This window comes from Silurus aristotelis (genome assembly GCF_946808225.1).
Source record: "Silurus aristotelis genome assembly, chromosome: 20".
Taxonomy (NCBI): Eukaryota; Metazoa; Chordata; class Actinopteri; order Siluriformes; family Siluridae; genus Silurus; species Silurus aristotelis.
The window spans coordinates 8869480-8881912 of record NC_139593.1 but is presented as its reverse complement, the minus strand read 5'-3'; the positions used below and the strand labels follow the sequence as shown (position 1 = coordinate 8881912).

At 37.2% G+C, this 12433-nt stretch overlaps 1 protein-coding gene across 3 annotated transcripts in view; it reads left to right on the top strand.

The window, feature by feature from the left end:
• The first annotated feature begins 5247 nt into the window (after positions 1-5247).
• The window catches only part of itga6b (integrin, alpha 6b), a 33497-nt gene continuing 26311 nt past the window's right edge, over positions 5248-12433 (top strand). For 2 of the 3 annotated variants that reach the window (XM_083522947.1, XM_083522949.1), the window contains exon 1: positions 5254-5629. In XM_083522947.1, the coding sequence (XP_083379073.1) occupies positions 5451-5629 (179 nt within the window). In that variant the 5' untranslated portion in view covers positions 5254-5450. Of the gene's footprint in view, positions 5630-12433 lie in introns of all 3 variants that reach the window. The other variant, XM_083522948.1, reaches the window with a different exon arrangement.

Below are 12433 nucleotides of genomic sequence, written 5' to 3'. Positions count from 1 at the left end.
TTTACAGATAACCTTCCTTGACTCCCGATAAACAGCTTTAACAGCTGCGCACTATAAAACTGAATTTAACTGCTTGTTAAATCGTATTGGTTCGGTTTATTTGGTGATGCTCGACACCCAGGCCTCATGAATTATACATACAGAGTCTCAGGATCAATACAGTCAATACTCCATAAACGATTGGCTGAGAGGTTTAATTATACAACTGCTCCTGTCACTCAGCAATCAGAGTCATATTAGTTCCGTGTTAAGGTTTGTAAGTGTGGCAATGGGTGGGGAGGTGTATGTATGAATGTATGTGTGTGTGTGTGTGTGTGTGTGTGTGTGTGTGTGTGTGTGTGTGTGTGTGTGTGTGGGTGGGTGTGTGTGTAGGGTGGGGGGTGGGGTTGCGGTAGTCTGGGAGTGGCGGTAGGTTTACTGGAGTTATGATTCTTTTTTTAATTTGTCCTACCATTGGAACAGCATCATAATTACATCTTTCAATCACAACGAGCATTTTACATGATTATAATATGTTGATCAGGAAACCAGGCTCGTTCTTCAGATTTCTATATTATTTGTGATAAAGCAGCTTGGAAGAGGAAGCTTGAAGCAGAGAGAAAGGGAGAAGAGAACGAAGAAAAAGAAGAAGTAGGGGACTTAATTCCGAGACTCTTTTTTAAAATATAAGCTGAAGAAAGCAAATGAGAAATGGAGGAAAAGAAGGACAGAGAGATGTCAATATGAAAGAGGAAAGAATGTCAAAAAAGGGGGGAAGGGGGAAGAAGAAGAAGAAGAAGGAGAAACAGACACAATTTAAATACCCTGTTTAAAATATAAAATGAAGTAAGAACATCAGGAACAGTGGAAAATCAAGCAGGGAGATGTCAATAAGAGTGAAGAAAAAATCTCAAAATAGGGAAAGGAAGGTGAAGAAGAAAAGAAGAAGAAGAAGAAGAAGAAGAAGAAGAAGAAGAAGAAGAAGAGGAAAAAGAAGCAGAAGAAGAAGAAGAAATAGGAGGAGATTACATTTCCGAAACTCTTTTCAAAATATAAACTGACGAATGCAAATGAGGAATGTAGGAAAAGAAGGACAGAAAGATGTCAATATGAGAGAGAGGAAAGACTGTCAAAAAAAAAGGGGGGGGGGGTGAGGAAGAAGAAGAAGAAGAAGAAGAAGAAGAAGAAGAAGAAAGAGACTTAAGTCAAATACTTTGTTCAAAATATAAGCTGCAGTAAGCAAATCAGGAACAGAGGAAATACAAACAGAGAGATGTCAATAAGGGAGAGGAAAAAAATATCAAAAAGAGGGGAAGGAGGACGTAGAAGAAGAAGAAGAAAAAAGAAGACTCAATTTCAAGACTGAAGGAAAAGCTGAAGAAACGCGAATGAGGGACGGAAAGAAAGTGAGACAGAGAGATGTCAATAAGGGAGTGTTTGGCTTTAATTGAGGTCACACCCAGCCTGAGTGTGCTGTACAGTCATAGCCTGCAGCATTGGATTTCAACACTAGGACGGAACACTTGACGTGTGGACGGATGACAAGTGTACTGTACAGAGGGCGTGCACATGGAGGCTAATTCAAATATTCAATCACGACTCACTCCACGTGCGCGTGCACATATTTCAGTTTATGTATTATCCCTCCTGAAAAAAGAATAAAACATTATTCTAAAACCTAATTTTAATAAATTAAACTTTATAATATAATTTTGTAATTCATGCAATTATCCAGTCAGCCAATCATCTTGCATCAGAGTGATGACTGAAACAATGCAGGTCAAGATCTTAGTGTTCGCACTAAAAATCAAAATGAAGAAAAACGTGATCCCGCTGACTTGGCGTATTTTCGTTTGGATGATGAATCCGTTCGACCATTTTAGAAAGTGCTGAACAAACTCCTGTGAACAGCTTGTACAGTTTACACAGAATAGTGCTACATTGGGCACAGATTTAACAAAAATAGATAGTTAAACTTAGGTAGCGATGATTTTTTTCTTAAACTGTCCAGTTTTAGTGAGCCAGTGCTATTAGAAGTTTGCGGAGGTTTGCATTTCTGAGCAGAGACTAATAACAATAATATAATAACTGAAATCTTGTCTACAGGCTGAACTGTGTTTTTTTTTGTCCTTCAAATGCCCCATAATTGCATTTAAACATAGGGTGAATAAAACATCTGGTGAGACATATGTTTAATATTTTTCCCCTTTTTATTGCCACTCTGTACCTTTTGATTTTGTCTATGAAACGAATAGTGAGAACAGTTACAGTCTATAAACATCTGGGCTTTTGACTCTCGGAGTAGGTTACATACAATCTTTATGTTCTACTCTGCATCACTGACATTACTGTAACATATGCCTACATGCACTACAAAAGATCCGATGCTTTTACATAAATAAATCAAAAATGACTTACATTGACCAAAGTCATGTGCCTGAACTACCTTAGACTGAGTTATGCACAGAAAAAGTTCCTCCTTACAAGCATGATTTTTTTTGTTCATGTTCTTCATAATGGACTTGTGTAAACCTCCATGTGCAGATTTGTATTTGTTCTTGTAACCCAAATGAATAATCCAATTGTCTACTTCTTTTTTTCTTTGTGCATCTTTCTCCTTTTTTCTTTTTCACTCTGTATCTTACTCACCCTCGGTGGCTGGGATAAAAGGAGGGCAGATTTATTGCTGTAGGTGGACACAAAGCTTACATTGTTTCACTGCCCCTTGTTGTTTTCAGACTTGGACATGTGAAATCTATTTTTCTCCAATCTGATATTTTGCTGTCAGACTGAAAGTAATTTTACTGAGGTTTTAATGAAAAAGTTGACAACCCTAATGGGCAGGTACACAAGGAGCAAAAAGCTTTTCATTAATCTGATCTATGATTTGAATATTATTATGAATAATCCATTCAAGAAATTGGCAACATTATCTGCAAATTTAATTGGGGTTAGTCAGCTAGAGAGCGACCTTGCTTCAGGACTCAGCTCATTTAAACAGCCTTATTTAAAAAGAGCACTTGTGTTTTTTTTATCTAAGATGGAAATCTTGCAGGTAACAGACACTAAAAGGAGTGCAAATCCAGATGTGGATTATTGTGCAATTAGAACAAGGTCAGGTAAACATGTTCAGTAATGTAATACGATATCCAATCAGTATGGTGAATATAATGTGAAAACTGTAAGATCAGGCAGTAGCATACAGTAGATACCTAAAATGTAATGGGTACGTTTGCAGCAATTATAAGCTAATGTTTTATATAATGAACTTTAGAGTACATTACATAAAAACTTGTCTGAAAAACAGATTAATACAGAATGCCAAAATTCAGCGATTACAGAGAAATTTTTTTCTATGCATACTTTGATATGTAGGTCCGAGTACAGACACTGTAGTTACTGTTTAATGAGTTACTAAATACAATGTACTTTCTATACTTATATAATATTATAACTATGTTAATACCCATGTATATAATTATACCACAATATATACCATTATATACTTATATACTGCCTCTATACTCAAATATTATAGGTTGAGAAATGCCATGCACAATGCCATGCACCTCTGTAGATATTCCTACTTTGCACTGTACATTTGTAAATAAAGACCTAGCTCTATAATTCCCCATTTGTGCAAACTAAAGCAATAAATGACTGTTTTGAATGACCTCTGATTTTTTATTAAATTGAGCTGTACTGTTACACTAAACATAATGCTACCAGAGCATAAAGTTGAGAGTTTATATCCATTGCAGGGCCCTTTAAGTGCTTAGCATACCGTTTTGTCCCACTTCAAAGTCACGTGTGGACTCTTGTTAACAATATGCTACCAGCTGTGATGTCCTGTTTCCATTAGAAAACATTTCCTGCCAGGCTGTGTATTGTCTTTAGTCAGAATATCATGTAGAGATGTCATTTGTTTAACTGATCAGTTAGCTGGTTTCCCTTAACGTTTATATCGGATATATGAAACAGCATCAACCAGCACAGGTGTACATTGCATCTGTTTGGTTCTGATTGACTTATGATTCAACAAAATCAGTTAAGATTGTTTTAGATAGTGCTGTTTACAATAACACACCTGCAGGTCCAATGCATTTATTTTTTTTGCATTTACTGAGAACAAGTATTGTAGAAAAAAAAATCTATTGGAATATTCTGATGTTCGTTTCTTCTTCTTCTTCCTCTTACGGCTGCTCCCATTAGGGGTCGCCACACCCCCCTGTTCTCTACGTCTGCCTCTTTCACCCCAACTACCTGCATGTCTTCCTTCACCACATTCATAAATCTCCTCCTTGGTCTTCCTCTTTTCCTTCTTCCTGGCAGCTCCATCCTCAGCATTCTCCTACCGATATACCCCATGTCCCTCCTCTGCACATGTCCAAACCATCTCAATCTCGCCTCCCTCACCTTGTCTCCAAAACGTCCTACATGCGCTGCCCCTCTAATAAACTCATTTCTAATCCTGTCCATTGTCGTCACTCCCAACGAAAACCTCAACATCTTACGTGTTGCAGAATGCCATGTTAAAACAAGAATGCCATGTTAAAACAAGGCAGAAATATTGTGCAGCTGATAGTATTGTCACCTCACCTCTCCATGATCCAAAGTTTGATGCTGATCAAAGTTAATGGGTCTGGAATTTTCTTTTTATTTCGGTTCTCCCACCTCCAAAAACAACGGATTCACTACTCTAAACTGGTCCTAGGTGCTTGGTGTATATGTGCATAATGTGCTGGGATGAACTCGCATTACATTCAGGGTTTATTCCTGACTCATACAGAAGTTTCTGGAATTGGCTCTGGATCTATCACAACTCTGACAGGGATCAATTGGTTTACGGAAAATAATTGAGTAACTAAAAAATTAGGGCTAAGATTTCACATGTTTTTGGAACACTTACTCTTTGATTTGTAAGTTGCACAGATGGTCTTCTAACATCTGGCAAAATACCTAGAAAAAGTAACAAGAACACAGAAAGGGTGTGTATACGCCTACTCTATTATTACATTTTAATATGAAGCGTTTAAACTCGTTCCTGGGAGATCTGGATTCTCACCTATACTTCTTTCTAGGTAGTTTAGCTTCAAAGGAAACCAAACATATAACAAAGTTTTTAGTTACCACCTGAGGTTGCTTTTGGTGCAACCGGAAGTTCTCGCAGGTAAAAAAGGGTGCGTGGCTTTTGGTACTTTTGGGTGGAGTCCCTCAGAAATGGCGCTAGGAATAAAGAGAGAGAGAGAGAGAGAGAGAGGGAGGGACCGAGGGATGAAGGGAGGGCAGAAAAGGGGAGGGAGAGCTCGTCACCACGATCCTTCCCACACCATAACACTAAAAAACCCTTCTGTTATAGATTTGAGTGAATGGTCTGAAACAGCAGGGCTTTTGGAGAACCAGGCACAAGCGCTCCACAGGCGGAGAAAGAGAGGAGCGGACTTTGAAGACACTGCTGAGACTTTCCGTGCATGGACATGACGCGTTACCGGACCCTTACCTTGTGTCTCATCTGTTTATTGGAATGCGTCTTAATTTCCGCCTTCAACCTGGACACGGAAAATGTGATCAGGAAAAAAGGGGAGAAGAACAGCTTGTTCGGGTTCTCCCTCGCTCTGCACAGACAACTCGATCCGACTGATAAAAAAATGTAAGGCCATGTTTCTGATAACGTGTTTATTATGTGGGATGCAAACAGGTGCTTGGTTTTGCGTTTGGAGTTGTTTTTCTGGGGTTTTTTGGAGTCACCTGGCAGGATGCGTGCAGATGCAGAAAAAAAATCAAATAACAGTATTTAAAAAAAAAAAAGAAAAAAATAAATATAAATAAAAAAAACACAAATAAATAACAAGAAAAAAATTATATATATATATATATATATATATATATATATATATATATATATATATATATATATATATAATAAATGTTTTTCTGCATCTGCATGCACCCTTCAAGAAAAAAGAAAAAGACAACTAGAAATTATTTTCTAAACTAAACTAAATGACCATAAGCAACAGATTTCTTACTTTTAACTTTTTTTTTTTAATTGATATTATATTATTGAATTTTCAGATTCTTATTACTATTTTACTTTAGTTTTATTACACTTACATTTATTGCATTTGGCAGACAGCATTCAGACCGACTTACATTTATCTCAATCATACACCTAAGCAGCTATAGGGTTAGGGGCCTTTCTCAAGGGCCCAGGAGTGTTAACTTGGTGTGGCTGTGACCTTTGGATTCAAAGTCCTTACCAACTAAGCCATTATTATTCTTTTTAATGCCCTGGTGAACGTTGGTCCATCAATTAATCTATAAGTGAGGAGGGTATTGTGAGGTAATAAAACCATGTTTTACTCTGAAACACTTCCCAAAAATGTAGGTTGTTATATATACAATTTTTCACTGTATTATTTTTTCATATTGGCATGTGATTATTGAAATCTCAAAGTGGCAATTAGGATGCCTTTTTAACATTAATAGCTCGTTAATATGCATACCTGAACATGTACTACTCATTAGGATGTTTTAGCCGTTATTGCAAAAATCAACTAAAAAAATGTACTCACTTGAGACAAATCCAGTTGGGGTTTTTCATGCACAAATACCACAATAATTAAAATGCTAAATAAAAGAAATGGTATAAAATATAGCTATAAATCCCTAAGGGCGAAAGAATGAACAGAAATAGTATTTCAATTGTTTTAATTATTATTTATCTGTGGAGAAACGGTAGTTTTACTGGCTGCATATTTGAGGTAGTTTGTATGAGTCAGGTTATGATTCATTCCCCAAATTCTCCTCAACTGCCCACGTTCCTGACCATACGGATGGCAGGATAAGAGAGAGAGACTTGGCGACATAGAGAGAGAGAGAGAAAGAGAGAGAGAGAGGGAGAGGGAGAGAGACACATAGCACAACTTCTGTTTTTTTTTTTAGAGAGAAGGTGGTTGAGAGAGTGTGTAGCCTATTTGTGTAAACCACCAAGGGAAAGTGTGAAAGAGAGGGTGGGAGAAAGATTGTGGGAGCGACCAAATGTCCAGTACCACAATAACACCCCATTTACACCATGCACAGTGTGTAGTCATCAGCTGGCTCTGTCCTGGACGAAAGAGGTCCCAGTGAAAAAATCTTGGTTACTGGTTTGGTTGTGGTTTCAAAATTTTTCATTGTACTGTGTGAGAGGTTCAACCATGACAGTTGTCGTGATCTTTCTGACAATTTCTGACAGTGTTAGAAATTCTACAATGTACATCTACTGACTAGCCAATAAAATGCTAGTCAGGGATACATTGTACAATTCTGGGCTGTCACAGATGAAAGATATCTTAGAAAAACATGGTGATTTCTTTGGTTTTGGCTCTTAAACAGTGGTCTTACATTGTACTGTGTGGGAGATTTGTAAATGGCAATTGTCTTTTGCAAAAAAAGTTCAGAAATTCTGCAATTTACACCTCCTGACTAGCCAAAAAAAAGCAATATAACTTTTGTCATAGGCTACGATTCAATAGGTGTCATTATCGTACAGTTTACATAGATTTCATAACCAAGTTTATTCAATCCATGTTGTGTGATTTGTAATGACAACATATGATTGCTAAAATCATCCAGTCTGTAGGAAGCATTAACAAAGAACATGCAAGAAATTCTCAAAACACGCAAATTTAGAGGGTACAACAGTCACAACCTGCTACTTTTGTGTCACAAAATAAACCACTAAGGTACTGAAAAGGAAGGTCCATAATAATACCCATGGCCCTGCATTTATTCTAGCGAGTGACAGTCACTGGTATTTACTGTAGTTTGTCTCTTAGTGCAGAGAGATTACTTAAATGGAAACTAATCAAGTCAAGTCAAGTTTATTTCTATTGCGCTTTTCACAACATATTTATCCCTGATGAGCAGCCATGGCAACTGTGGCAAGGAAAAACTCCCTTAGATGTTATGAGTAAGAAACCTTGAGAGGAACCAGAATCAAAAGGAAAACCTATCCTCATTTGGGTGACATCAAAAGTGTGATTATAAGTAGGGTATCAAGTAGGGATTTTGACAAACGCCAGACCCCATGCATCATACCACTTGCTCTCTAATAACCTGATTGAATCATGTCAATCACAAGGTCAATGGCTCACACTCATTCTACATAATTTAAGATAGTGGATTAAATTTGTTTATTTAAATCTTAATATATAGCATTAGCAATAGTATTACAACCTTAGAAGACAAATTCTTCTAAATCTGATGGAGACATTTATTTGTTTTTGTTGCTGTATCGCTATCATACCTAATTTAGACAACTTGAATTATACAAATGCAGTCGGTATGCAATAGGTGTGCAAAACCAAAATGTCTAAAAATGTTAAGTGACAGACTTGAGTACATTACTGCATGTGGGAGACGTTCTGACCTTGCGGGTATATGCACACGGTTGGTCACTTGTTTGTATAAACATTTCTTATCACTATGGCTACACTTGGAAGTCAGTATGGTACAAAGCTTTTACAAGGGCCAGGAAAAGGCTCCTCTAGCACCTCTAAAAACTATGGTTGGAACATTTTTGACAGGTGTGTGTGTGTTTGTGTGTGTGTGAAAGAGAGAGAAAGAGAGAGAGAGAGAGAGAGAGAGAGAGAGAGTTTGTTTGCTTGTGAATGGTTCATCTTGACTCATATCCTCGATGACAGCACATGGGCTTGCCTTGTTTCAACACAAGAAAATGCCTTTCAGTGCCAAATGTGTACCCTAAAGGTACTGTATGTGTGTGTATGGGTGTGTTTTTAAGAGAGGGAGAGAGATTCACATACCTGCAGGCCAAGGCAGGGCAGCGTTGGGCGTGTGTTGAAAGGGGGGTAGGTGTGAAAGTGGGGTGTAGCATACTTTATCCTGTCATGGCTAGTGTGTGTGTGAGCTAGCATATTTCTGTGACTGTGAGTCAGTGTAAAGACTTCATTTTAACATGCACAAACAGTTCTTGTGTGTATGTGACTCTTTAACAAAGCCATTAAAGCTCTCAATCAATTGCTACACACACACACACACACACACACACACACACACACACACACACACACACACACACACACACACACAGAGCTTGGGCACCCTGTCACCCAATACCTCTCTTTGATTTTCCTCCTTCAGAGCTACCCAGAATACAAAGCTAGAGAGAGCTGAACACTGACTGCTCCGAGGCATTGCTCTTTTCATTTAGACTCGACTAAATAAATCAAGAGAGAGAAAGAGGTTTAAAAAAAAAAAGAGAAAATGATTATTAATATAAAACATCAGATGTTTTTACAGACTTGAGCATACCACAAGCAATGAATACAAAATGTGTGAAAAAAGTGTATGCCTAGTATTGGTGCCATTGTTGAATTTAAGTACCTGATCAATAACAGATTGTAAGTTTGTGATGTTGAATATCTGAATACTTTATTGATTCTACAGGAAAATTGTTATTTCGTCTCATATCCCATATCCCAACGATGTGGGAATCTGGGGTCAGAGTGCAGGGTCAGCCATGTTACAGTAGCCGATGGGGCATAGAGGGTTAAGGGCCTTGCTCAATGTGCCCAAGTGTAGCAACTTGCAGATACAGGGGCTTGAACTCCTGACTTTCCGATACAGCACTCCTTCATTATCCCTGTAAAGCTTCATGCAACCTATTAACCAAAGTATAATAAATGTCACTGTTATGTCAGTACTGAGATCTCTGAAAGGCAATATATATAATAAATGTTTATAAAATGTAACATACAGTATATGATACAAACCAATCACAAAAACCTACAAAAACTGTTAAACCTCAAGCATAACCATCACACTGTTTTCTGTATTGAAGCTAATATTTGCTTGATGTTTTTTTCTCAGCATTTCCAATAGTGTAAATTATTTCTTAAGATCAAATGGGAAAAAAAAAGTATATTTAACTTTTCTTTACATGATTGCATTTTTTTGTTGTTGATCTTTAGGGAATGGCAATTCACAACAAGTACTAGAAACATTTACATTATCATTAAATGTGTGAAAGCGTGAACATACAGTACAGACCAAAAGTTTGGACACACCTTCTCATTTAAAGAGTTTTCTTTATTTTCATGACTATGAAAATTGTAGATTCACACTGAAGGCATCAAAACTATGAATTAACACATGTGGAATTATATATGGAATTATATACATAACAAAAAAGTGTGAAACAACTGAAAAATGTCATTCTAGGTTCTTCAAAGTAGCCACCTTTTGCTTTGATTACTGCTTTGCACACTCTTGGCATTCTCTTGATGAGCTTCAAGAGGTAGTCACCTGAAATGGTTCCCAGAGAGATGCTTGGCACTTGTTGGCCCTTTTGCCTTCACTCTGCGTTCCAGCTCACCCCTAAACCATCTCGATTGGGTTCAGGTCCGGTGACTGTGGAGGCCAGGTCATCTGGCGCAGCACCCCATCACTCTCCTTCTTGGTCAAATAGCCCTTGATGCCTTCAGTGTGACTCTACAATTTTCATAGTCATCAAAATAAAGAAAACTCTTTGAATGAGAAGGTGTGTCCAAACTTTTGGTCTGTACTGTAGATACAAAGAGTTGCGTTTTTTTTTTTTTAAATGGCCAAAGACTTCCACTTGTAAAGACGCTTGTGCAAACTGTTTTGCCTTTTTGGATCATACTCTTTCTCATGTAAAAGACTTATCTTTGGACAGAAGTGTCAATTAAATTGTTAAATATAACCCATTGCAGGAGCTATGTTACATAACCAGTGCATTCGAAATAACAATATTTATGAACAAATTGCAGTGGCTATGTTGCATAAAGTTAAATGTGCAGTGTGGTTATTTAAAACAATTCACATTTTACAGATGGAAAAGAGCATAAAGGGAAAGAGCAGTTGTATAACCAAGAATGATTGGATTAGGCCAGTTTAATACTTGCTTTTATTTGCATGGCATGAAATACAAATTGACTGTGAAGTCTGTCTTTTTGCACACTGTTGCCATGGACCGTGACGTTTGTTTAGGGTTTGTTCAAAGCTGTGCTTACCTTCAGCAATCCAAGCCTGAAGCAACATGAAATAGAAGACCTGAAGTTGAAGAAATGCTGCAACTATTAATCAGAATGAGAACTTGGCAAAGGCAGCTAAAGTACAGGATCTTGGCTTCCATAAGTGATTGGTTTTGACTTGTCTGTATCTTGCTGGTCCTGGCAGGCAGTCTATGGTAATTATTTTGGGCTGGTGCTGGTTGTAATGAGAAGAGAAATGTTCTACATTATCAGTTGTTACACCACAGCAACAGACTGATTTGGTTTGAATGCATGCCACATAACAAAAATCCCAATGTTAAGATTCATGATAATGTTGTTAGACATTTTTGCTCTTATATTATAATCTGGGTTAAAAACTGACAAATGCACTGACTCCATTAAGGAAGGTGTGGTGGATTTACAGTCCAAAAGTAAATCCTAGAAAAAGAATAACTGGATCCGGAGGTGTTCGTGCACATACGGTATATCCTCCGGTGTTTCCTTTGGGTATGCTTAAACAAATAATAAACAGTGATCATAATATGCACCAGCTCTGAAGAACAATGCAGATATAACAAGAAATTCCCCTAATCATCTCCCAAAACGGCACCATATATAACCTGGCCCATATCCTGGTATGTAAAGGGGCTAGTGTGTGGAAACAGGCTCTCTTTCCTTCCTTTGATTCTCTCAGCTTCCTGTTCATGAGCTTCTTTGTAGATTGAGATTTTCTGCAGTAAGGGTCAATATTTAATTTGCAGTACTCAATTTAGTGAGACTTAATTACACCTCATAACTTAACACCACTTTATAATAACTTCATGCAAAATTACGACTTTGCAAGTGGAAAATAGAAAAATTGGATAAACAATAAAGTGATGCCGAGCCTGGTTGGGAAGAACATTCTATTCTATTTTTTTTGGGAAATGGCAACTTAAGCTGTGTTTTGATTATATAATTCATGATCAGGGACCTTTCTAACTTTACTCAATATGCATTATTTTTACAATTAGGGACGGTATTCAAAATGTATACTATAATATGACTAATCTATACTATATAATGTCTAATATAGATGAATAGTTTCTGAAATGTTTGTCCATTGAACCAATTTTACCATAAAATTGTCCTTAGATGCCACTTATTTAGAAATAAACTAAATATAAACTAAATCGTGGCTTGTAGTTTCTATTACAACTAAGTTAGAAAATCCTGGTGTCCCATGGCTATGCTTCAAGGTCTTGTGGGAACAGACTTACAGTACGTTGAGAACCGTGGGTCTTGTGTCCTCTGCTTGTTTAACAAGGGACTGTGTTTTTATCTGTTCAGCAATGATAGTATACTTTAATAATCCATTGCATTTACTTTTTGTAAACATGAAATAATCCACGATGATTAGAAAAGCAAAACACACCTGTACTAAAGTGTTGCAAGAC